The following is a 25,478-nucleotide window of genomic DNA, read 5'->3' on the forward strand; positions in this document are numbered from 1 at the left end:
GACAGTTCTGTTCACATTCAGTTTTCTTATTACCCCAAACTTCTTGATTGCTGCTTTTTCCAAAACGTTGTCCATCTCTTGATGTGACTTCTTTCAAGACAGCGCTCCAGTGGTGTAGAGGAGGAAAGGGAGATTGTCAGACTTGGTTGAGCAAAAAACATCTGCGTAACACCTACCCCTGTTTCATTCACATCAATGTGTTTAATGTACTGGGGGGAAAAAATAACTTTCCTTCTAACCAGTGTGATTCATCTTCTGTAAATTGTATTTAGTGAAGAGTTAATGAACAAACTGATTTTTATTTTTTTTTCTCAGAAGGATGAAGCTTGTTTGGGACCTTATGTCACTGAACTTCTGTCTATTAACTGCTCTCTATCTCATGTAAGGTTTTAACATTGTGGAGAAGCTGTCACTTCTGCATCTGGGTCAAAGGCAGGTGGGATGAGGTGACTATCTCCAGTTAGGCCGACAGCTCTCAGGCTGATAGGCTCCCCAGCGTTGGGCCAAAGGCCAATGTGTTTTAGTAGAGCAGCTGGTACTGTGCTTAAGATGGTTTCCAAAAATGGCATTCAAGTTCCAGTACAGTGAATTAGTTCACAGTCAGTTTTTTTCCCTGTATGTTCCTATGCTGTGCTCTTACAATTCAAACGGATGTGTTTGTTAGTGGCTGAAGCTTTTATAAATATTTAGGCTGGATTATGCTTCTGCTTGGTGACCTCTGATTATACTTTTCCCTGTTTTGTTACTATCTGTATCTAAACATCTTCAAAGCTTTTATTGTGCAGTTTCACAGACCCGGAGTTCTGACAGCTTTCAGAAGAAGGATGTCAATGGGTATGATGCATGGGAACTGTGACATCACGCTCTGCTCAGCCCTGGACAGGGGAGGCTGCGGTGGGAGCAGGTACCAGGGTGGTGTGGGGATGGCAGGTGTGCCCTGAAAACCCTTGCTTTAAGGTAATTGTCTTTTGTCATGTCATGGGGGGAAGAAAAGGTTGTTTTGGTGGTGTTGGTTTGTTTTGGGTTGGTTTTTTTTTTTTTTGGTCTGTTTTGGAAAAGGGATATTTTTTGAATTACCGTGATGGTTTCCTAGCTCACTGACGGTTCAGACTTCCTGCTACATAGAAAGACAGAGTGCAGGGAGTCAATGATTGGGCTCTTTAAGGGCAAGCGGCATTGGGAAGTATTGGAAAAGGGTTTGTGGTGGCCTGGGCTGCTGCCATGGTGCTGCTGGAATCCCACAGGGATGGGCAGGTGCTCAGCTCAGGAATTCTCTTGCTGCAGATGAGAAGCTGTGAGCCGGCCTCAGTGTGCGACAATGGAGCCTCCAGACAATGTCCTGAACTGCCTCAAGACTTTGCTTGAGGGTGTGAGCAGAGCTGTCATAAAACAGAAACCAGAAGACATTGCTGGGTTTTTAGCTTCCTATTTCCAAGAGTTCATTGACTTCCAAAAAGGTTTGTTGGTGCCAATACTTATCTGAATAGCGTGAGCTCTTTGAGTGCTTATCTAACTCCAGCTTAATTTGTGCTTCTGTTTTCAGAGAATCCAAATTTGATTTTAACAGAAGTGGTTGAAAAATTTGATTTCAAGCAGGGTAAGATAATTCTCTATTCTTCTAGGATATTTTCAGATGATGTTCCAGCATGAGTGGGTACAAGTAGTTTTCACTTACCGTGGGTTACATCTCAACTGTACCGGGGCCAGTGAAAGAGGCACATAAGCTCTGCACAGTGGGTGAGAACAGAGCCACCACTGCAGGATCAGGAATACAGTTAAGGAGCCCATGGTTTTGGAGCGGTACCAGTGCTTTCTCAGTTTTCTTTCCCCTTCCTAATAAGAAGCAACAAACTTCCTCTTGGGAAGCCTCATAAACATGCTGTAGAACATCTGATTGACTAGACTGAAATCAATCTCTATTTAAATGATAACATTTGCTAATGTATTGCCATTATGTTTGTCTTCTGCCTTGTATTTTATTTTTTACTTTGCAGAAACTTGGAATGGGGAACTGGAAGAGAAGACATAAACTATAATGAGGCTTTGCTTTTTACAGAGTCCCAGAGAAAGGAATCATGTACTGACAGAGGGGAAGACCGTATTCCTGAAGACCTCGCTTCACGTAGCTCCAGAATTTCTCTGTGCCCATCACCAACCAGTTCCATTCCAGAAAGCAAACACCCCCCTGGACCTGATGAAGCTTTATCCCCTGAGGGATCTGAACTTGAGTATGTGCCTTCTGACCCTGCACAGCTCCCTGCCTGTGTGGAAGATAGCAATGGTTCTGTTTGTCTTGTGAGGGATGTGGCAACCACTGCGCAGACTCTTCAGGAAGATATTTCTGCTGCCTCAGCAGCTGAGGCTTCTAGATCACATCTAGAAGTGCAGCCTTGGTCCTCCATGAGTGGAGAAGTAGGACCCTCAGACAACCAGATCCTTGTCTTAACAACTGATATAAATCAGGTTTCCTCGGTCCTCTTGCAGGAAGGACTCTCATCTCTTCCACCACCACCATCTCCTACTAAAGAAGAGTTGCAGGCTGTGCCTTCCTGTAGCACAGCTGAGGCCATCACAACCACTGATAAACTGATAATGAATGCAGAGGTTCCTACCTCCATACAGCAGTTTCCAGATAAAATAATCATTTCCTTTAGTGGACAAGCTTTTTCTTCTGTGAAGCTGTCATTAAATGCAGGCCAGATCTCATGTCTGGCTGCTAATGATGCAGTGTTCCAGCCTGAGCAAATGGAAGCCATAGCACCGATGGAATCAGCTGAGCAAGCTTGTTGCTTCAGGTAAGAAAGTCTGGGTCCTTGTCATCTTCCCAGCCCTTCAGCTTCATTAAATGGAAAAGCACCTTCACCAGTGCAACACAAGGTGGAGATGGCTTCTAAGGAACTGCTGTATCAATGCCATCTGCTTGGCCCCAGTGCACGTGTGTTAGAGCTCTCTGCAATCTGTCAAGAAATGGGACTAGCTCTGGGCAAGATCCTGCATTCTTGTGGGTAAATACAGATAAGAGGATGGGAAGGGGGCCCTTGGTTTCTAATAGTTTTGTTCAAAACAAGGCATATTTCTGAAATGGGTGTTGGCATCCTGAGATGTAATATATCTGCACTGTTGCTAAAGATGTAACGGGTTTTGATTATCTTCTTGAATTATATCCTGTTACAGCACTAACATGAGGTTTACCACTTAAAAAAAAAATGATGCTGTCTCGGTGAGCCTGGTGACTTTCCGCAGCTGAGCCAAGGGGGCCCATTGGTTTGTAGCCATGAAGAAACCTGGTGCTCGTGTTTCCTGGTGGGGCCCTCACCAGCAGCTCTTCTCTGTGCTGATGTGACCAGCTCAGCCCTTGCCCAGTTGGCGAAATGCTCCATGGTGGAGCCCTCAGTGCCAGGTCTCCTGGTCCTGTGGAATCTGTCCAAGCCATGTCCCAGCACAGTTGTGAGGTATCAGCAAAGAACAGCGTAGGGGAAAACTGAGCTTAGGCAGACTGTAAATGAAAAATATTGGCTTATTAACAAGAAATGCTTCTGGGGGAGTTTGACAGACCCGATTTCAGAAATGCAAATCAAATGGGTGAGTCCTCAAATGCTTGCTCAGCACAATCTCTTGACCATGAGTAACTTTGCTTTTCTAGGCTGCCGCTATGGCAGCCATGTACAAAACTACTTTGCTATCCTCCATCACTTCTCTAACGTGCTTGCTTCTACCACGGGTAGCTATGTTTGGTTTAGAAACAAGGACTTGCAGTATGACTGGAATTCAGTTTCTACTCTTAGCCTTCTTGCCTTTTTATTGTAGCTGTGGCATCAAATGGAGCAGGACAACTACCACCATTTTCTCATGTGTGGACCCTCTCTCATCTAACTTAATTGAGATGAGGTCAAAAATTTGCCATAAACACCTGCTTCAATTTATGCAATGCAAAAAGAAAGCAAGAGGGAAAATGTTCCACCTTTCCTTTTTGTGGGCTCTCCTGTTAATGACATACAGGACTGTAAATCTATTCCCAGCAGTGTCTTTGCACAGCAAGATGCAGGTGCAAGGAGGCTCACTGTAGCCTCAGGCCTGGTTGAGAAAAAAGCTATGGTTCTGAAGAGGAAACTGCTGCTACGCCATCCCTCTGGATGAGGTATGGCTGCAAAAAAATGCTGACAAGCCAGGGCTGAGCACCCAGGTATAAATGCCCTTGCAGAAAGTTACAGTAGAGCAGCACAGACTGTCATTACATCAGGCAGCAGTCCCAGAGTATTAATGAGTAGAAAAAAGAAAAATCCATTCTTAGGAAACAAAAACCCCTCCAAATAAAAGAAAACCCGATGGTGAGTAGAGGTTTGCTTCTTAAATCTTCTGGGGAAGGCAGGAACTAAATGCTTTGTGTTTCCTAGAGTGGAATGTTCTATTCTGGATGACATGATGAAGAACTGACACAACAGCTCTTGGAATCACTCAACTGCTGGGCAACTTCGAGGGTAAGACCTGAAGAAATGCTGTCCGCAGTGAAGACCTGAGTGCAGAAGCAATGAGGTATCCAATTTCTGCCCTCACCGTAAGAACCAGGCAAAGCACAGCCAAAAAAAAAAAGCACTTCTCCTCATCTGTGCAGATGTCTCCAGTACCACTGCCATACGTGGGTAATTGTAGCTGCACACAGAATAAAAACAGAAAGCATCTTCCTGCCTGTGTAGCACTTCCACTAGTCCACATTCAAGGCTTGAGCTGTGGTCTCACTGCACACTCAAGATGAATGCTGTGCCCCAGCTCCCAGGGGCAGATTGCTCCTACTGAGAGGAAAAGAGGTCACTGAAGCACACGATCCAGTGTGACTGCAGCAGCTTTGGGAGACCTGCTCAGAAAGGGTCACCGCTGTCAAACACCATTCACTTTAGACTAGATGCAAGAAGTTTTGAAGCCTTTATTTAGTAGCAATTAAATTATTCAATTAACACTAACCTCCAGACAGCAGTTAAAATATTGTACAAGGAACAGCTCGCCCTCTAGAAGCTCTGTACACAGTTGAGTATAAACTTACACTCTAAGATTGAATGCACCCCACTGAAAAGGGGTAAAGCAGCTGTGCACAGGAGGCCTCGCTGAAGTGCCTTCCTACCTCTGAGATGCACAAGGCTTCCTCCCAGGCAGCCTGCAGTGTGCAGACAGTCCCACCAGGTCCCGGACTGATCCACTTCTTGCCTGTTTGCAGTAGTGCTGGGCATCAGAACTTATAGTGCATTGAACAGATTCTTTTCAAACCTGTTATTAGTGTGCAGTTGAAATCCAATCCACAGGTGTTTAAATGGCTCTTAATTCCTTAAACCATAAGGCTGGTAGCAAAAACAGGAGAGCGAAATTCAAAACACACTGCACAAAATAGGGAATAAATAGCTCTGAGTAACGTTACCAGCTTCAACAACTGCGTGAAGGCTCCAGAGATGGGCGCGCTTCTGGGATCTCTGACCCGAGGTCAGGGTTGAAGGGAGTTACTTCAGTGAAAGAAAAGTCGCTTCATGAAAAACTGCCTCTGTACAAAAGTGACACACCCTCCTCTGCTTTAAGAACAGAATATTGCCATGACTTTGTGTGCTTCTAGGCATTCCCATGTCGTAATAAATAAAACCAGTTTTGCTTGTGCCAATGTTATCTATGAAAGAAGGTATTCACAGAACAGCCAAGGCGTTCCATTCCTCATACACCACAACCTAATATAGGTGTATTCAGCAAACCAGGCAGCTGTACATCGTGGTGACTCGCTGACTTTGTCCACGTGGGACCCACTGCCAGCCAGAAAAGTTAATCCCCTACCTAAGGGACCGCAGCCACGCACCGCCAGATTTACTGCGGAGATGCGTAATATTCTGTTGGATAACGTTAGTTCTTTCAGGAGGTAAGTAAAATGAGGGAAAACATTAAAACAGATTAAGACTTATTTGTATCAGCCACAGGCTTCTTATTGCGTTTTAATAAATATCAGGCAAATTAAAGTAGTTTCTGTCCCAGTAGTTGCCAGAATAGAGCCAGTCCTGTGTGCCGGTGTGGGGATTGGGGCCTTGGTGGAACCATCTGTAAGGAAACACGCAGCATGTTACCAAAGCTATCCATACATTGCTGTAGTTCAGAACTGCTTTGCTGCATCTTCAGCTGTTGTCCAAAGTAATTACCATGAATGCAGGAGCCCTCTTGGTTTAAAAATCTTAAGAAGTATATTTAAAGTTGTTTGAAGCAGCCATATTTCCTCATTCCAATAGCACTTCAGTGGCTCCCAGGTGACATTACTGACACCACCATTTTGTCCATTTGGAGCAGTCAAGACTCTCACATACAAAGGACAGCTACGGTTACACCTCAAAGCAGTTGTGAACCATCATTCTGGCATGCATAAATAATAACAGTGTCTTCAAGACGTGAACACCACAAGCACTGCAGTCCTGAGAACAGAAAAACGCCATTTCCCCAGTATCTACATTTCCCCCAGTGTCTCAAAGCCTTGTTTTGCAACGTGCCAACTCAGAACAAGTGTGTTCACTACCCTCGGTGTAGGTGCAACATCACCACCAGGCTGCAGGAGAAGTCAGGGCTTACTACAGCATGATGGTGTTGCATCCCACTGTTAGCAGTGAGGGGCCAATGTGAATGCCCAGAGAGCTGATCCAACTGCACTAAGTTACATCATGCCAGCTTCTATGCTGGCTGCTGACTGACACACTGAAATCTTGCACACTCTGGTTTCTTCCCCTCCTCTCTTCTTCCTCATAGGAAAGCCGTGCACATACACACACACAGCACAGCTTGAGGAGATGAAGGGCTGTCAACAAAGTAGGGTGTCACCTCACAAGGTTGGACTGCTGGCAGTACCCCAAGTGGGGAGGACAGCCTGTCAAAGCACCAGAGCACAGAGAGTTGTCCTCCTTCCTCCTCACCCATGCCTGTTTCTGGCAGTTACATCATACAGCATAACAGAGCACAGCTTGCTGTTTGGGTCTGGCTCAATCTTTTGCCTCACAACGGCAGACCCCAGAGGACAAGCAGTAGTTTAAGCTTTTGCCGTGTTTTGCCATGCTGTGTTGGCAGCACAGGCAGCTTACGAGCAGCTCCTGTGCTTAATATATGCTCCAGTGCTTCCTTTCAGCTCATCAGTGGCCATGAAGGCCAGTTTTTGCTTTGTATGCCTCACTGCAGCAAACACACTGACTGATGTAAATCATGCATGCACATGCTTTAACTCGCTCTTCCTTTCTAGGTTTTCTGCTTTTCAGAGCAGAAATGAAAATACATTAGGATCAAAGAAGGGCAATGAGGCTATGAAGGGTCTGGAGCACAAGTCTTAAGTGAAGTGGGATGGTTCAGACTGCAGAAGAAGAGGCTCAGGGGAAACCTTAATGCTCTCTACAACTGCCTGAAAGGAGAGCGTGGTGAGATGGGGGGTTGGCCTCTTCTCCCAGGTAACAGCAATGGGACAAGAGGGATTGACCTCAAGTTACTCTGAGGGAGATTCAGGTTGGATATTAGGAAAAATTTCTTCTCAGAAGGAGCAGTACTGCAGTGGCCAAGGCTGCCCATGGAGGTGGTGCAGTCACTGCCCCTGGAGGTGCTCAAGAACAGTATGGATGTGGCACTTGGGACACAGGTTAGCAGGCACAGTGTGGACGGGCTGATGATTGGACTAGGTCATCTTAGCAGTCTTTTCCCACCTTAATGATCCTGTGATTACAACCAACTGACTTTAAACAGCAGAAGTACAAAGGCAACCAGCATTATAATGCCATACTACAGAGCAGGGAGGCCAGTAGGAGGCTCTGGTTAGATCCAAAAGATCTGAGATGCACACTGGACGTAATGCCTTGTGTAGTGCCATCACAGTGGTAAACTGAACAGTTGAACTCCTGAATGGCACTTCTGCCCTGATTAAACTAACAGAAGTCAGTGGAAGTCCCTCACCCCCTGTGCCACACGTGGTTTACTACCATATAACCTTTGCTTGGGACATGTCAGCTGCTCTGAAGTAACTGGTGTGTGTGCAGGCCCAGCATGCTTCCCAGCTCACAGGGAACAGCAGCTTATTCCAGAGCACAAGCCTGATGTTTGCTGAGGGTCAGGGCTACAAGGAATGACCTCACCCTGCAGCTTAGGGAGCTGTACGCCCAGGACCTCACTGCTCTGCCTTCCATTCCAGTGCTGGTCAGGACAGTGTCCTCCAGTGGGAAACTGCAGCTGTTTACATCACTTTACATCACACTGCAGGTTAAGACCTGCAGGCTGATCTCCTGGGAGCAGCAGGAGAGTTGCCTTCCAACAAAATGGCTTTTTTCCCCACACTGAACTCTTTACATTCAAATGAAAAGGAGCTTTTCCTACATAATTTATATCCATCTTTTGAAAGCAGTCACACTTGGCATTCCTACTTAAAAGATCAGACTCAAGGAAGGTTCTGCCAAAGCTTTGGAGACACAGAGGAAAATAAGGAGTTCTTAAGCGATACCAGGAAAGTGGTGAGTGAGTCTGAAGTCCATGCACTGACAACTTGCACAGTGCTGGCTCTACAGCAACTGGACAACCTCGTGAATAGTTTTGCACTGACTACAGACCCTGAGCACCATTGCCCTGCACTGTGCTCTGGAAATTCCCTTAGTTCTTATACCAAACTGAGGTGCTTCGAGCTGTACCTTAGGGTAGGTACTTCACACAGCTGGAGGAACAGTGTTAGTTATCCCTACCACTTGGTGAGAGCCAGAACCAAAGCATACAGAGCCTCTGAATTCAGGGAAAGAAGAGAGAGGCGTGAGGCTGTTCTGCACGTAACACATCTACTCAGAAGCATTACAAAAAATGTTATTTTGCACCAGTTTCGGGACAAACAAACCCAAACACTGCAGGAAAGCAGGCATAGGAAAAACAGTCAGACATGACCAAACCTGGGACTCTGGGATGATGGGTGACTTCATTTGCGAAAAAAAAAAGATAAGTGATTCATAGTTACAAACAGACATTTTGAAGGCATTTCATCCGTGGTGCTTGGGTGCATAAGCAGTTAATTAGTAGGGAAGAGATGAAGTTTGTTTACTTGTAGGGAGTTTAGCCCTACCTTTTTTTCCTCCTGTGAAGAGGCCACCTTGTTATAAATTTGAATCTCTTGTTATTAATTTGAATAGGCTTTGCCTGGTCAAACGAGATGCATTTGATCACGGTTTTAAGACTTCTATTGAAACCAGCTGTGCCTGACAGCTCCCAGTTGACTTCCCTTTTAAGAAAAACAACTGGCAGCTGCCTTGTAAGCTAACTCTTCCCTTAACTCCTCTAACTTTTATAGTTAGTCTTGGAAAGGAAGAAATGACACGGAGAGTGAGCTGATGAAGCCATTTCACCATCTTTAAGAGGAATAACCAAAAAACCTGTATGCTGCAGGAGTACATTGTTGCCAGCACCCAGCAACCGATCTGAGAAGTTGTGGGCGATATGCCATCAAGTTCACTGGAGGAGTTGTTTATTCCTCGCTTTGGCCAAGCATACATATTTGAGGCATTACACATCAATCACCAGCAACAACTGTCCCTACAAACAGCCATCAGCAGCAGCATCTTTTTCACACTCAGAAAAGGCAACACGCTTTAACACTTCGCATATGAACATGGGTGCACAAGCACTGAGGGGGAAGGAACCAAGACCACATCTGATCCTGGGTGCTGCAGCCTGCACAGACCCACAGTCTGTATACATCACAGCAGCACCACCAATGCTGAGATGTCGGCTTCACACTGACGCCGCACACCACCAGCGTGAGCTGGCAGTTAACCTGAATGTTCAACACTTTCATACCAATACACCCATCCACATGCAGGCACACTGACCTCGTCTTCCAGTCCTCCTCTGACTTTGAACGATTTTTGCGGGCGGTCCTTTGCTTTTCTTCTAGCCTCTTCTTCTCCTCACTAGCCAGATCTTGAAGGAACAAAAATACACAGGTAAAAAATACATGGTCATTAATCCATCTGACCCAGCACATTAATAAGTTATCCCTTTAAAAAGCATTCTACGTAACACAGAAGTGTATCTGTTTCGGCCTGGGAGCAGAGGAATAGGGGGGTTGGAATATTCATTTCCAAACCATGAAGAATCAATCCCCTATTTTTATTTTTTTCTTGTTGGAGCAGAAGGCAAACATGGGTCATGGTCCAAAGCAAGCTTCCATTTGGCATAAAGGACAGTTTTATTTTCCCTTCAGGACATCTTGAGGAAGACTGAAAAACAGATTATGTGAAGGGTAATCTCTTTCATATTTGAATCCTCAAAAAGTATTTCACGTACAGCTCAGAAAGAAATAACTGAGATAACATCTGGAAGACTATCAGCTGTTCCTGGTTACCCTACCGGCTTCTAGCACTGCCTGTTGCAGGTCTATCTGCTAGATCAACTTCATGCTGCTAGTACAGTGAAGGAATATGACCTGTTGCTAAAGGCATAGTTACTGCACTTCGAATTTAGACATGCAAGTTACTGGGGATGCTGTGAACCAACAACGTCCATCCCAGCGGCTACACAGGAATCCTCCAGTCAAGAGAGTGGTTGTGGGAATTCACTGATCTGCTCTTGTTTTTACTTTTTAATAAGCCTCCAAGCAGCAGTTAGCCACTTCTGAGGAAAACAACCCTCTAAAGTACAACTGTGCCGTAGTACACCTGCGTCACTGTTTTTCATACCAAATCTCAGACTATTTATCAGAAGTAGTCACAGTGATTGTGCTATTATGTAGGTGAAACTGATTCAGAGGTTTCATGACTTACCCCAATCACTCAGTAAGGCAGAAGAAGCAAAATGCCCCCCCACTTTTAGTCTATAAATGTAGCCACCTTGCTTTAAAAGTAAAATATCAAAGAGAAAGAGGCAAAAAAGGGGCTGGGGGAGGTTGTTCCAAACCACAATCAAGCATTTAACACCAGGTCGCATGTCAGAAGACTAAAAGACACTTAGATTCCATGGCACCTACAGTAATCTCTCTGAAGTTTCTAAAAAGCACAGAAATCTCACAATGCATTTCTAATTCACTATCCTAAGACAACAGAAGTGTTCAAATTCCCAGTGAGGAATGTATCTGCATCATACACATTTGTCACTGACGTCCCAACTTAAGTAGCCTTGACTGCATTACTCAGAATTGTCACTTCAAAATATTCTTTTTGCTTTGGTTGATGAAAACAGAAGCTGACAAGTTCACAAATTAGATGCTCCAAGACTCTCCTCTTAGTCTCCAGCTATAGGGCTGGACCACAGAGCATAGCAAAGGTTCTAAAGCTAAATAGAACACAGAGCAGCATAAGGTTTAAGATTCCAGCTTGTATGGAAGGACATAAGCAGGCAGGTGATGTGGTGCATTCCTGGCTAGAAGCTAAGCCACTCATTCACCTCAGTCCAGGATGGAAGACAGAATTAAAAGAGCAAAAGCATGAAAAACTCATGGGTTGGAATTAAAGACGGTTAATCAAGTGAAAGGAAAGAAAAAGCAATGCAAAGGCAATCACTCATCACCACCCACCAGTATCATCTATGTCCAGCTAGCCTGCAAGCAACAGCTGCTTTGGAAAAACACCCTCCTTGTCAAAGTTTTATAGTTGAGCGTGTTAACAGCGTGTAATACCTCCTTGTTCAGCAGCAGCTAAAACAAGGGTGTGTTACCAACACAGCTTTGGTCACCACTCTAAAATACAGCACTGTTAAAAGCAGCTGTGAAGTACATGAAGTAGAGGTGGGTGACGTACAAGCACTGGAAGCAGTACAAGGATTAAGTACCGTCTTGTATCTTTATGAGTAGCTACTTATTCTAACAGTTCATCTAACAACTCAAAGGTTGAATTAACTTCACTGTTTCCCCCAGTCCTTCAGTTTTAACAAGAAATAAGATTACCTATTTCTCCATTTTCCATGGCTCTGATATCTGGTCGTAGCCGGCAGTCAGTTTTGGGAATGACACTTTCCATTTCTTTGTCCAATTCATTCAAAGCCATAGCAAAGCTAGTGAAATTGTACATCTGAAATACAAAGAGAAAAGGTGACTTTCTTACAAAGCCTCGGGCTGCTAGTATTAATATACAACAAAGCAGCTGTCTAAAAACAAACATCCAAGTGCTTTTTTATTATTTAGGCACTGGAGATAACAATACTCAAGATACCAGCAAAACTGCGCTGTCAGGAAGAATGTAGCTGATCCTTGGTGTTTCTGTTTAACCAGGACAGCATCCAATTACTCAGTGCACTATTTCTCTCTTATCTTCTTTTTCCAGTCCGACTGGTATTTTCCCTCTCCCCGAAGAGAGATTTCCCCCTTGATTAACCTACAGAGGGCACCTTTACTTGTTCCAAGTCTATTTTTGTACAGGAACACATCTCATTCTCTGCCCACTGGCTCCATGGCCCTTCACACACCAGCCTATACTGTACAGGCTTTGCAAGCATCTCCTAGAGAGTGTCTGCCCTCTAAGGAAGCCATTCAGAAGAGGTCTTTTCTTGCAAAGCCGCGTGCCTCTGCGTGGGGAACAGAGTGCAGAGAAGTGGGGAAGCTGCCCGCACCACTGGCTGCACAAAGCATTCAATTCTGTGGAGAAGTCTGGCTAACTAACTGCCTATGGGGAAGTCTGTTGCAGTGAACAGTTAAACCCAGACCCGTTAAGGCAGAGAACACAAATGGATTTGTTTTGTGTCGACCAGGCAGAATAACAGGACATAACACGCACTTTTCAGTAAGCAGAAGCATAGCTGACCTGTGCTGAATTTGGAGGCCTTGGAGTTATCTTCCATAGTAAAATACTTCCAGGAATAACATACACACTCTCAGAATCTGGCAGTGGCATCTCATCGGGTTCCTCAGTGTTGCTCACCTGAAAACAGCACAGAAGAAGGGAGTGTGTCAAATTTCCTTGACCACAAGTTAATAATGCCAGCAACAAACTTTTAAAGATGCTCATCAAGAAGGATAACAGCATTTACATAGAGTATGTATTCCCTCCCAAGCCAAGGCTACCAGCAGTTTCTCACATCAATTTCTTTGTAGATAAGATCTGAATATTTACATGTTAAGAAATGTGAGTTTCTCTACCAGAAGGACGTCCCATTTAACCACAAACACTTCTATACGTAATGACATTAATTCAGCCATGTGAGATTACACCACAATACTGAACTAAAGCCTGCTACACAATGAATAATACGCTCCCAAGAAAACTTCAGGTCACTATCACAGCTAAAAGCAGCAGCAGCACGTTTCAGAGATCACTGGAGCACAGAGCTGAACTTAAAGGCTGCTAATGCTTTAAATACTTTGGCTACATGCCAACAGCTTTAATCCTAATGCTAATAAGCTTTGCTCTCTGACAGTTGTGTCATATACTGATGTTGTAGTACAAAAATGAATCCAGTACCCAGACCAGACTCAACTGTGCTCTGAGATGATTCATGTGTTACTTGCCTAAGCACGTTAGGAAGCATTAAGGATCTTGTTTCACTGCGGAGCACTTGGTTACAGTGCTTTGATAACAAACAGGTCGCAAACTACAGAGCTACACACACACCAGGTTTGGAAGCTAAACAAGGCTTTTAGTTGACGATGCCTGAGCTGTGCTTGCAACCTGTCCTGTCCTTCAAAGGATTTTCATGTGCCCACAATGTTGCATATTTTATACTCGGCACTACTCAATCATTCCGTAAGCAGGCATGAGTGCAGCTGCTGTTGCCTTACGTTATTTTCTTCCATACGTTTGCACTGAAATATTTGTATGAAATACTTCACCTTGATTTAAAAAAGACTGGTTCATTCACAGTACAATTACCTTGGTCTAACCCAAGGGACTACTCTTATCACGATGCTGTTAAAATACCACCTTTACATACAAGAAGACTTATCTAGCACCACAGAACCATGGAATGGTTTGGGTTGGAAGGGACCACAAAAGCCCACCCATTTCCAACCTTTTGCCATGGGCAGGGCTGCCACCCAACAGCTCAGCTGCCCAGGGCCCCATCCAACCTGGCCTTGAACGCCTCCAGGGATGGGGCACCCACTGGGCAGCTGTGCCAGTGCCATATTACTACACAAAAATCATATTTCCAGTAGTTCTAACCCTATAAAAATCAAAGGGCTTTGAGAGGGAATCCTGGGTCCCTTTGAAAAAGGACTTGCATCCCCACAGATTCTCTAAAGAAAGACAGAAGCACGCCTACTTTAGTAACAACAAAAAAGAATAGCAGAAAAACAACTGGAAGAAAAAAAATCTGAAAATTCTAGCTAGAAGGAATTGGGAAGGCAATGTACTGTCATGACTGAGTGACTGCTTTATTACCATGAAGGGAGAAACCACATCCAGACATGCATGAGAATTGGGTCACCTAGAAATTCAAATATCATAAGCAGTGCCAACTCCTTGAACACAAGGGGGCAGTGGGAGCACACATTCAAAAGAGACTAAGCTTCACGGCGTGCATTAACAAGCTTTTTTTTTTTTCTTTAAATACAGAAATAGTTCTGTTAAATTAGTTAAAAAAAAAGGTGTGCTTTACTAGAGTCAGAAGAACATGTATAAAGCTCAAGTTGCAATACAGTGCTTCATTTTGAAGTGAAAAGCAAAGGTCATCTTAAGCTTTGTTGGAACATGCAAAGCAGCGACTGAACAAAGACACTGGGTATGTTTTTCTTTGCTCCATTCTCCCTAGAGCTCACTGGGTCAGACTCAAGGAGAAGCAGTAATCCCCTGTGCTTTAGCTCTCTCCTGCTGACAGGCACAGGAGCAATCTCAGACACAGCAACAATCTCAATCTGCACAGGAAGAACTGCTTTCAAGAGTTCTCCCTCTTGTTTTTACATTAGGATGAGCAACACCAAAACCAACAACAAAGTCTGGCTTCAGTCGCCAAAGGGGATCAGTCCCTGTTTTAAGCAGCTATGAATGGTTATTCTTCATCACACTGTACATTGCCAACACTGCTATTCACCTTAAATAAAAAGCATACTGCTACCAGAAATCTGTAACAATTAAGAATGGTTTTATTTTTCTCCCAGAAGAAAATTAATGCAACTCTGAGGAAAAAAAAAAAGAATAAAAATCCTCAACTTAAAAAAAAACCCCACTATGGTCAGAACAACGTCGTAAAAGAAATATAAACATTCTTTGGAAAAGCTGAAAAATGGGATCAAGATGAGAAGCCAGTCTATTCTACCTCTAGAAGTCCAAATCCTCCTACTAAAATATAATAATGATTGTACATGATCAGAACCATGGCCCAACCAACAAATATGCAATTCCCTCCATACGACTTGGGCTAAAGGGGCAGATAATGAACAACCCTGTTGTTAGGTAACTCCAAGATCTGGGAAGCTTGAATACAAATCCTCGAGAGCAGAAGCATTTTATCCCTTAATGCTAATATCCATCCAGTCTGCTTTTTATATCTCACCCGGAAAGAGAGAATAAGTGAAAAGTAACCTTAATGCTCTTAAGTACTACCAAAACATTGAGTTGGCCTACAGTGCCTTTGAAGATGCACCAGCCCCTTAAAGGACCAATACCTGTTTACTGCTTTTCTTCTCTTCTGCATTTTTCTTGTCATTTTTCTTGTAAGCTTCAAAAGTAGCTGGGTCAACGCTGTACAAACACTCCGTCCACTTCCCGTACAGCGCACAAAGTTTCTTTTTGCTGTCAAAAAAAAGTCTGTGTTTACAACGGAGCTAAAAGAGATTCATTTCATTTCAGACAGAACTAGTTGAAAGAAGAACTTTTTTGAGAGCAATTCTTCAAACTGCACTATTGGTATTACACAACTCCCAACCTGCTCTCTTTCAAGTTCATGCCCTTGGCATTGGACATCCTATTTAGCAGCTGCTAGAAACAAAGGGCAGCAATTTGTTTCCTATTAGGAATGGAACTGTTACCTTTTGTCCTGTATGTAGCCTTCAACTTTATGCAACTCCTTCCCAAAGAGGCCGCAGGGCTTGAAACTCAGCACACATTTCTCACCAGTTCTACAGACAGAACAAGAGGGCACTCATCACTTGCAGATAACTTTCCTTTTTTCAACACACAGCATGTGAAATCTCCCACATTCTTAACTTACTTGTGGTTAGTTATTTCCACGTTTCCATACTGCTCAATCCAAAGTTTGCCCACAATAATGTTGTGCACGCAGCAAGTAGGATTTGTCCATGTGTAGGCTTCGTTGTGTCTAGGGGAGGGAGGCAAGAAAATCCCCATAAGCGTAACTTTGTACTGAATGTCACTGCTGTGACAAGCCATTTTCTACAACCCACATCAAGCCTTGAAATGGGCATGGCAATAAGCCAGGCAAAGTAGGAATTTTATTAACCTATTGCTACTGATTTTATCAATTCCTTAAAAACAGCAACATCAGTGCAGTCCCTGTGGATGCTGAATGATGTTAGGAAAGCCAACAGGACTCAAGTGTGCTAGTCTTGGACTGGTTGTCCAGGCACCTGCAGAACACAGATGTAAGCACCATCTATTACTGCTATTACTACACAGTTTAGTAAGCCATATGACATCAGTTGCTTTCATCATTTCATTCCCTCCACCCCACAAAGCAATCTGCCATCAGACGTTAAGATGTGAGCGTTAGGCATTCCCATTCCTGAGCCATGAGACTTCTAATGTCCACTAATCATCACAGACGTGACCACAGTACCTATGCAATTATTATTCATCAACTTACTCAAGAAGCTCCAAAGTCATTGTGCCTTTTGGTTCTGCTTCCACACTCTTGCCCCAGAATTTGAGTTTAGGATAAATTGATCCATGAAACACAAAATCATTATTTAAACCTTCAGCATAGAAAGCACTGATTGGTGGATGATGGCTAACTTGCTCTGAGAGAAGTCTAAACCCAAGATCGTCTCTGAAAAACAAAGTTTCTAAAAATCAGTGTTCTGAAGATACAAAATAAAGATGAGAAAGCATGCACCCAAAGTACAACGAAACTGCAGTTCTTTTCCCCAGGTAAAATAGATAGTTGGACTCGGGGATAGTTGCTGTACTCAGTGTAAAACTTAGCTAAAGCTCTAAGGTAATACAAAATGATCGACTCATACACATCACATCCTCATTCTAAGTAACCGAGGACATCATGCAAATATGTAGCAATACAAACCAAATTTAATCAGTCGATCTGTTTACTTTTCATAGTAACTTATTCCTTAAACTTCTGCATAATCACAGGCCAAATAGTCATTTGTTTGAGAGGAGAATGTGCCCTAAATGCAGCTGCAGAATAATAGGTTAGTATTGCTTATTTGCACATTGGACACTCATATAATTACTACGACAACTCTAACATGTCCCTTATATGTAATATATGTCTTTTCATTTAGAAGATTTCAGTAAAAAGTCATTTTTTTGTATATAAAAAGGGAACAAAAACTTGCTTTTACTAGCAATTTTTATAATCTTATCCTGAGATGAAAATTTCAGTGCTTTCTCATTACAGAGGGGCACACGGCTGAACACCAACACAATGCACACACCTCTGGCAGCTATGAGAACAGTCAGCGTCTTGCAAGCCAAGGAGCAGTTTGCAAGCCACCTCACAGATCTAATCAAACATTCATTCGTACATCAAACACCACCTTCTGATCTTCAGTGCATCCTGTTTTTTACCTGATCAATTCATACGTCTCTCCAAGCAATGGGTTGAATGGCTTCCCTGTACGTTCCCACTGCGAGGCTACAGCAGACACAGCAAATGCAGCAACACACTGTTCAAAAGAATATGAGTACACAGCTCATCTCCTGGATTTTAGTCTTTATCAAACAATAACAGCTGTCACAGTATTACAGAATGTTTCTTCTCAAGTAGTATAGGAAGGTTCTACTTACAAGGGAGGAAAATAAATAGGCTTTTAAACAAAAGGCTCAAAAAAGTAAGCCTTAGGAAAAGCAAAACACTTCCCTACACAACCAAAACTGGTGAATAAGAGAATCTGACATGCAGCTGATAACAGCAGTTCTTCTTATACTAAGACAAACCATACAAAAAGAAAATAAAAAGAAGTATTCAAATTACAGCAGCCAAAGTACCTGCATTCGCTCAGTTGTGCTAGACAGAGAGCTGGCTTTGTGGATGAGGTACGTGTGCTCCATGTACTCTGTAAGTCGCTGAAGGAAGCTCAATGGCTCGTTGAATATAACTGGCATTGTGATCTTGGACAACTCCTGATGCACAAATGAAACTTGTGTTAAAAACCAAGCGATTAGATACGCTGACCATACAGTGACCAGCAGTAACCCAATCCTAATTGGCTTATTACAAAACTAAATGATGCTCTTAGTGCTAATGCAACGTGCTTGACCCGACACTGCTAATGCTGAAAAGAAAAAAGCCCTCCACAGCCCTTATAAGCTGGGTAAGCCCTTCTGTGTTGACATGTAAGGCTACTCTTAAAACAAAAAGAAAACCAAACATCTAACGACTAGCTTCCTACTAACAAACACGTGAAGAAAGTGAGACTAAACAATACGGTATTAAGGGGCCTTTTGAAGACTAAGTTACATATACTCTTAAAATAGATATAGGCCACCTAATTCCTTAAACACATTATCTTTATTGTAGGCGGCTGGGCACACTAGGGGGAGGGGAGAAGACAGAGAGATGTGGCAGCACAGGATAAGCCCAGGAATTTTGTATTATGACTAAAAAAAAAAGGAGTTTCTCTAACAGAAGTACCAGTTTTCAAACTGCCTTCAGTAGCAAATTAAAAGCACAGTATGGCCACTGACAATGTATGGAATAAACAAGTGTTCTTAATCACAATAGCAGGATTCTTCTTTTCCTGTACACATTATGCGAGTGAAGCCTTCAATCAGTTCTTTGTGTTTTAGGGATGTAGTATTTCTCTTCTAGAGCCACTGTGACAAATCTCAAATGCTCCATAACAATTCAGGAGACCTGGGTCTACTGATACAGCACTCCCTAATGTTTCCATATCTCATTGCTTGGCGTTGTGTGCTGTTCCTAAGTAAAGCAGGAGATGAAGAAGAGAACAGCAACTAAACACACGTGCCTTTTGGTAGGCTACCATTACAGGATGATGTAGGTTTATCAGTAAGTACTTTCAGCCTACTGGAGGATCTAATGAAAAGACGACCTCTTTCCAATTCACCCTTAGCTGGAAGCAGATTATGTGCCAGCCAGCCAACCCCTGATCTGCCCACCATCTGGCCAGGAACACTGCTAGGGAGAGGAGGCTGGAATACGAAGGGGACAGGGAGAAGAGCAAAGTAAAAAAATACCCTTAAAATTGAATAAACAAAATTAAAAGCAAACAAACAAACAAAAAAATCCAACCCTGCTACCGCAAAGTACTTCAAAGGTTAAATTTAAGAGAAAATGCTTTTACTCAAGCACTTTTGCTCTGAGCAAGTCTTACCTTCCCTGGTTACAAATGTAAACAAAGCACAAGTAAAAAAACCAAACAAACAAACAACCAAGAAATTCCTGTCCCCAACAAGTTCTCATTTGGGCAAATGAATCAGTAACATGCTGGGTTGTTAGAGTTAGGGTAGTATGGTTAGGCTGAGGTTGGACTTGATCTTGAAAGTCTTTTCTAACCTGAGCAGTTCTATGATTCTATCAATAGTAACACTTACCCCCTCCCTAGAAGCATTCGAGGCCAGGCTGGGTGGGGCTGTGAGCAACCTGGTCTAGAGGGAGGTGTCCCTGCCTATAGCAGGGGGATGGAGCTGGGTGATCTTAAAGGTGCTTTCCAACCCAAACCATTCTATGATTCTGCGATCAAATTATTTAACACAGCTTTCTGATTACTTACCATTCCAATGCATTTTCTTAAGATACTCCAAATACTGAAGTCATTTCTGGAAAACATTGGAGATGGCAAGCTTGTTCTGTGGAAAGAAATGAGGAAGTAAAGAGAATGAGTAGCATAAGCTTTCCATCACTAACAATGATGGATAAACCCAAACACTTTCCTTGGAAAGTAAGAGTTTTCCAAATCACCCAGTGAACTGTAAAGCCCAAAAACCATTACCAAGGTAAATAAAGTGCTGGGAAGCTTTCATTACAAATACCAGCCTAACTTCAATTTTAACGTTCATAAGCTCATTTCACCTAAACTTCATTTCATTTTAGTTTTATTTATTTTAAATTAATGCACGTGAAATTATAACCACAGGAGAAACAGCAGTCCTACTTTGAAGAAGTGAACTGCTTTACCTGCACACAAATCAGGATTTTGGTTTTTTTTTTTTTTTCCCCCAAAAACCAATTTCGGAAACATTCCCTTCATTTTGCATAAAAGCAATGGAAGAGAATCTCTCCTTATGAAGGACGCTGTACATACATTCACTATGGGAGAACAGATATGGGACATAAATATATGGAAGTACCACCACTGTTTATTTTATTGATTTTAGCAGTCAACTGCATAGTGACCACAAAGAGCATTTATTGCCCATAGTTAAAATAATCTCTCCAGGAAAACAAAACAAAACAAAACCAAAACACAACAGTAACAACACAGGAAAGAAACAACCCACAGAAATAAAAAAAAACAAACCAAAAACACAAAACCACCACCAAGAAAAAACCCTAACAGAAAGAATAGCTTCAGGAACAGGTCTTACACATTTTCTCAAGAGCAACATTGAGCCTGTGCGAAACAGCTTGTAACTATCAGCATTGCATGAAATCAAGCAGAGATTCTGTTTGATTTTCATGCTGCTACTCTGACCAGCTCAACTATTAACCTATTTGCCTTGAGAAAGGCAGAAATACAGGTCAAATCCCTTTGGCCACAGCAACACTAAAATCAAGTGTTTGGATTGTGAAGCTGGTACTGAGGAAAATCCTCGATAGATAAGAATTACCCACAGCGCACTCAAACCGCATGAGCTATTTCACTTCAAAGATTAGCCAACTCTGCCAAGCCAGGCTGTTTGTTTCAGTAGCCCTATATGCTGTGTTACCACCCATACTTGCCTGTTACAAAAACACCTTTACCAAAGTTGATCCTTCAGTTCTATCAAAAAAAGTCTGTGCCTGAACTCCTTAAGGTACTAACTATGTTTCCTCTTACTTGTTAACAGCCTGACTGTGGCAGAGAGCATAAGTAGATAGGAGGACTTGTTTTACTTAATAAACATAGTACCATTCATTCCCTGTATGACAGATATCAATACGTGGATTGAAATAGAGAATCTTGAATAACAGTAAGTATAAAACACTTCTGGGGATGCTTTGATACAGACGTCCAGGAGAGGACAGTGTCCACCAAGCATTCAGTCTTATTTTCATTTGTACTGTTTACTTAATTTCCCTGTGCATCTGGCAAAGAAGGCGGGTAGTAGAGCAGATAGTTTTTGAGTAAGCCCTTCTGCACACAGAACACTCATGTACCACTAATGCTTAACACAGTTCTCATTTTTGTTGAAGTTAACACGTCATCCACTCAATTTGTTTAACTGCTTGCAAGTTGGCGCTCAGTTTAAGCCACTCATCCACATTTCTTTCTATGAGTAACTGTGCAAGCTTGTGATATTCAGCTCTTTCCTCCTTGTAGCACACATGTACTGAAGCAAAAGAACACTTCTAATCCACCAAGGCAGCTTCTGGGGGCAAGTAAGGACACGTGCAAAAATGACAGGCAGCCAAGACTTGAGGCCTACTAACCTTGACCCAGTCCCTGTGATTAAGGGAAAGGTTTGTGAATGCAAAAATTTCCTTCCAGCTGTCTGTTTTAGAAACAACTCAGGAAGTTAGTTTTAGCTGTAAGCGACAAAAACAGCTGCAGGAATTTCTTTGCAGTAGAACAGATAAAAAAACACTTGTCCAAAGCATTACCTTTAGCAGATTAACTACTACAGGAATCTTGCTGGGAAGGAGACATATGGTGTGAGCAAGGCCTGTTCAGCTTGCCTTCCTGCAAACCTGACTGAACAACCTGACTGCTCGCAAAGAGCAGAGCACAAACACTGAATGCATTTGTATGAATGTATGTATGAAAGGTTCTGAAAGGTTTCCCAAAGGGAAAGGTGACTGTTGAAACCCAGCAGAAAGAGGGAAACAGTAGTGACAAAAGGATGTTACACAGTGATGGATACTACAGAACATTTCTGTGTGAGGGTGTTTGGTGCTTGGCTGCTTTGTTTTTGGGGGTAGTTGTTTTTTATGCTTGGCTCAGATTAGTTTCTTTGAGATCATTTTTTATTAATTACTCCAAGCTATTGAACGTACTGAACTATTTAACGTACTCAAACTCTCTCCCATGAAGTTTTCAAAACTCCATTCCCAAATCGACCTAAAACTACAAACCATATCATCAGTATTACTGCAAACACTCTATGACCAATCAGTAGGACGCAAGCTGTTCTGATAAGTCCTGACCTGGACAGCAAATTATGTGTCAGAGCTAGGCCTTGGCATTTTAAGTTGCTTTGGCTATTACTCGCCTAGAAAACTTAAAAGCTAAATAGTCTGATGAAAGCCAGGTTTTAACTGCCACCAACAGCATCCTTAGTAATACATCCAAAGGTGCTGGCTTCATCCATCTGCACATCCTAACACCATTACTTCTTTGAAGTTCCTTCCAGTACTTGAAGGGAGCTTACAAGCAGGAGAGGGACCTTTACATGGCCTCACAGTGATAGGGGGAATGGCTTCAAACTAAAAGAGGAGAAATTTAGATTAGAAGTTAGGAAGAAACTCTTTACTCAGAGGGTGGTGAGGCGCTGGCACAGCTGCCCAGAGAAGCTGTGGTGCCCCATCCCTGGAGGCACTGAAGGCCAGGTTGGATGGGGCCCTGGGCAGCTGAGCTGCTGGGTGGCAGCCCTGCCCACAGCACGGAGTGGGACTGGGTGGGCTTTGAGGTCCCTTCCAACTTAAGCCATTCTATAATTTTATGAATCCAACAGATTTATTCCTACATCTCCAAAACAACAGCCAATCAAGAAAAAGCAGCCTCCAACTCCCTACACAAAACCTATACCACTCAAACAGAGAGAGGTGGACTACAGCTCAAGTTTTCTATATGAAGGTAAGAAAAAAGTTACGTTTATATGGACAGGTAAGTAGTGTTGGGTATTTGTACGTGCAACTCAAATGCAGCTGCAGCTCCTCTATTCATCTGATGAACTACTGGAAAGTACAAGGACTTTAGGCAAAAGATTTTTATCAAGCCTCCAAGCAACTTGCTTTCATGCAGTTAACAAAAGGAAGTTAAATAAAGAGTTAAAGGTATAAAATTGGAAGTAGGTGCTGGCAAAACATTCTGCTCTCTTCACTTTGCATAGCACAAAGTAGCTAAGGAGGCATCACAGATGATGCATATTTGACCAAATGCACTGCAAATTGACTCCCAAACCAAAACAGGCACAAATTGGAGCCAGGAACTCCAGCTAGGTGACAGTTCTGAATTCAGAACTGCAGGCAGACACACTGAGCAGATCTTTTATCAGGACAAATACCACAGTCACCACAAGCCTCAGAAACAAGGCAAGAAACACCGCACAACTTCTATCCTGCAAGATGGCCCTTGGAGGGAAAATGTAAATTAGCAGAGCTCTGGAAAAAAAAAAAAAACAGCTATCAAATCTTGCCAAGTTACTTCCTTTCATACCAAGTTATCAGTTGCTGCTAAAACTCCTCAGAAAATGCATGTCAACATGCGTCGTTTTTATGTTGATTGGGAACTGCCTCTTTCCTCCTCATGCTTTCAAAGGCAGTGAGTGCAATACAATCGTCCAAGTTCACCTGGTGCTTCCCCTCCCCAGAATTCCTCTTCTGACTAGGAAAGGCACCTAATCAAGGCCATAAACAACACCCTAACAACACAACAGCAGAAAGCAGTATGCTCAGTCAGCTGCTTTACGTTATCTTTCCCAACCACCCTGTTACTCCACCCAAGCCCTCATGCACCTTAATTTTCGCCTAGTACAAGAGGGACGTAGATTCAGAGGTTGAACCTTGAGACATCAAGTCTCTGACATTCCCACATGCTTCCACAGTCGTGCAGTTTAACTGCTTACGATACCAAGTAGTTAAAAGCACGTCTTTGTTTCCCTAAAATTAAATTTTAATACCCTTTTTTACAGAGATCTGGTGTCCTCATCATCATTTGGCAGGTTCAAAACACTTCCAAATTAATCTTTTTGAAACATATTGAAGCTTGACTTCATCTGTAGCACAAACATTATATTGCCCTTCGCTGAAACTTGAGAATTGTGGTGTCTATTACAGCTCATTAACTCTAGACCTATTGTCCTCCTTTACAGGTAAGGAAACAAACAAAAATGGATCATTTGACAACACAAAATAAGCACATAAAACATAGATGAGACTTTTAGAATAAGACTCCCTTTGTTCACATTTAAGTTTCTGATGACAGGCTAGAAATATTTTTCATTCATTCCTAATACCAACAGAAGGATCAAATGACTGGAAATTAAAGTGGCAATAAGAGGCATAGATCATTAAAGATACATGAAGGAATTAAAATCCACATACACCTCAATAAGATCTATTCATTTTTTACATAGCACACTGTATTTTATTTTTACTTATTCAGATTAGATCATCAAAAAGCAAGCTACAAAGAAAAACACTAAGCTTGGAAAGACATTCTTCATAAAATCTTAGAACAATGACTTTTCAATCATCCCTAGCAAAGTTTTAGAAGTTTTCCACAAATTATGTTGTCAGAGATCCTAGCAGTCTTTCACTCACCTTTAATGTATGCTATAATACCTTAAGAACAGGCAATATCCTACCTGTGTTTTTTGATTCCATTAGACATTGACTCTCCACTGCCACAAACCTTTTCTTCAGACACGCTTGAAGTTATTGTATCTTTTGAATCCATGCTGTCTTCTAGTGAGTAGGCTGTTGTAGTTTCAAATCCACTTAATGATTTTTCAGATTCTGAATCTGCAAAAGAGCAGGTGCATGTTAATGAATCTTCTGCCAGTGCTAGACTTCCGTCACTAACAGATCTTCTCTCCTCGTACAAAACTGAAACCTAAGTAGGCTCCTGTGTCCTGATAACTGCATCTACTTCGTAAGTAACTAGTACTGCCACAGACTGCTACAGCTCTGTACCTAGAAATAGATTGAAGAGATGAGCAAGAACACAGAAGATTAAAACTCTTCTATCCAACAGAGCCAAAACCTGATCTTTTTATTAAATCAAAGCTACTACAACTTGCTTAGGGCAAATGCTAGTAGTTTACCTAACCAGCTCAGCCGTGAAGCCCTGACGACCCCTTCTGTGCAAGATCTCAGTTTGGTCTAAACTCTTAGACACTCTGCTTTTCAGCAACTTTCAGTTTCCAATCCACTGAGCAAGTAACAAAGACCAAAAGGAGGTACTGTATGCAATTAAGATTACACTAACCATGCAAGTCCCAACAATGATAAGCTCACCAATCAATAAGCTTTGTACTCTGGAAGGCAGGTTAATAGTACAATCCACATCACAG

General features: G+C 42.6%; 2 protein-coding genes across 15 annotated transcripts in view; one reads left to right on the forward strand and one right to left on the reverse strand.

Moving 5' to 3' along the window:
- The first annotated feature begins 871 nt into the window (after positions 1-871).
- Positions 872-4,679, forward strand: CABYR (calcium binding tyrosine phosphorylation regulated). Its single transcript, XM_015277985.4, has 5 exons — positions 872-957; positions 1,285-1,457; positions 1,544-1,597; positions 2,057-2,795; positions 4,395-4,679. The coding sequence occupies exons 2-5, from the start codon at positions 1,319-1,321 to the stop codon at positions 4,432-4,434; spliced, it is 972 nt and encodes a 323-aa protein (XP_015133471.1). The 5' UTR covers positions 872-957; positions 1,285-1,318; the 3' UTR covers positions 4,435-4,679.
- A 222-nt stretch (positions 4,680-4,901) lies between these two features.
- The window catches only part of OSBPL1A (oxysterol binding protein like 1A), a 76,305-nt gene continuing 55,728 nt past the window's right edge, over positions 4,902-25,478 (reverse strand). For 8 of the 14 annotated variants that reach the window (XM_046938225.1, XM_419165.8, XM_046938224.1 and 5 more), the window contains 12 exons: positions 24,771-24,927; positions 19,817-19,892; positions 18,069-18,203; positions 17,649-17,746; positions 16,708-16,890; positions 16,096-16,203; positions 15,914-16,003; positions 15,551-15,677; positions 12,753-12,869; positions 11,900-12,023; positions 9,849-9,939; positions 4,902-6,066 (listed from right to left, as the gene is read on the reverse strand). In XM_046938225.1, coding sequence (XP_046794181.1) covers positions 5,964-6,066; positions 9,849-9,939; positions 11,900-12,023; positions 12,753-12,869; positions 15,551-15,677; positions 15,914-16,003; positions 16,096-16,203; positions 16,708-16,890; positions 17,649-17,746; positions 18,069-18,203; positions 19,817-19,892; positions 24,771-24,927 — 1,409 coding nt within the window. In that variant the 3' untranslated portion in view covers positions 4,902-5,963. Of the gene's footprint in view, positions 6,067-8,915; positions 8,940-9,848; positions 9,940-11,899; positions 12,024-12,752; positions 12,870-15,550; positions 15,678-15,913; positions 16,004-16,095; positions 16,204-16,707; positions 16,891-17,648; positions 17,747-18,068; positions 18,204-19,816; positions 19,893-24,770; positions 24,928-25,478 lie in introns of all 14 variants that reach the window. The other 6 variants (XM_015277981.4, XM_046938220.1, XM_046938222.1 and 3 more) reach the window with 1 other exon arrangement.

Source organism: Gallus gallus, chromosome 2, assembly GCF_016699485.2.
Source record: "Gallus gallus isolate bGalGal1 chromosome 2, bGalGal1.mat.broiler.GRCg7b, whole genome shotgun sequence".
Lineage (NCBI taxonomy): Eukaryota > Metazoa > Chordata > Aves > Galliformes > Phasianidae > Gallus > Gallus gallus.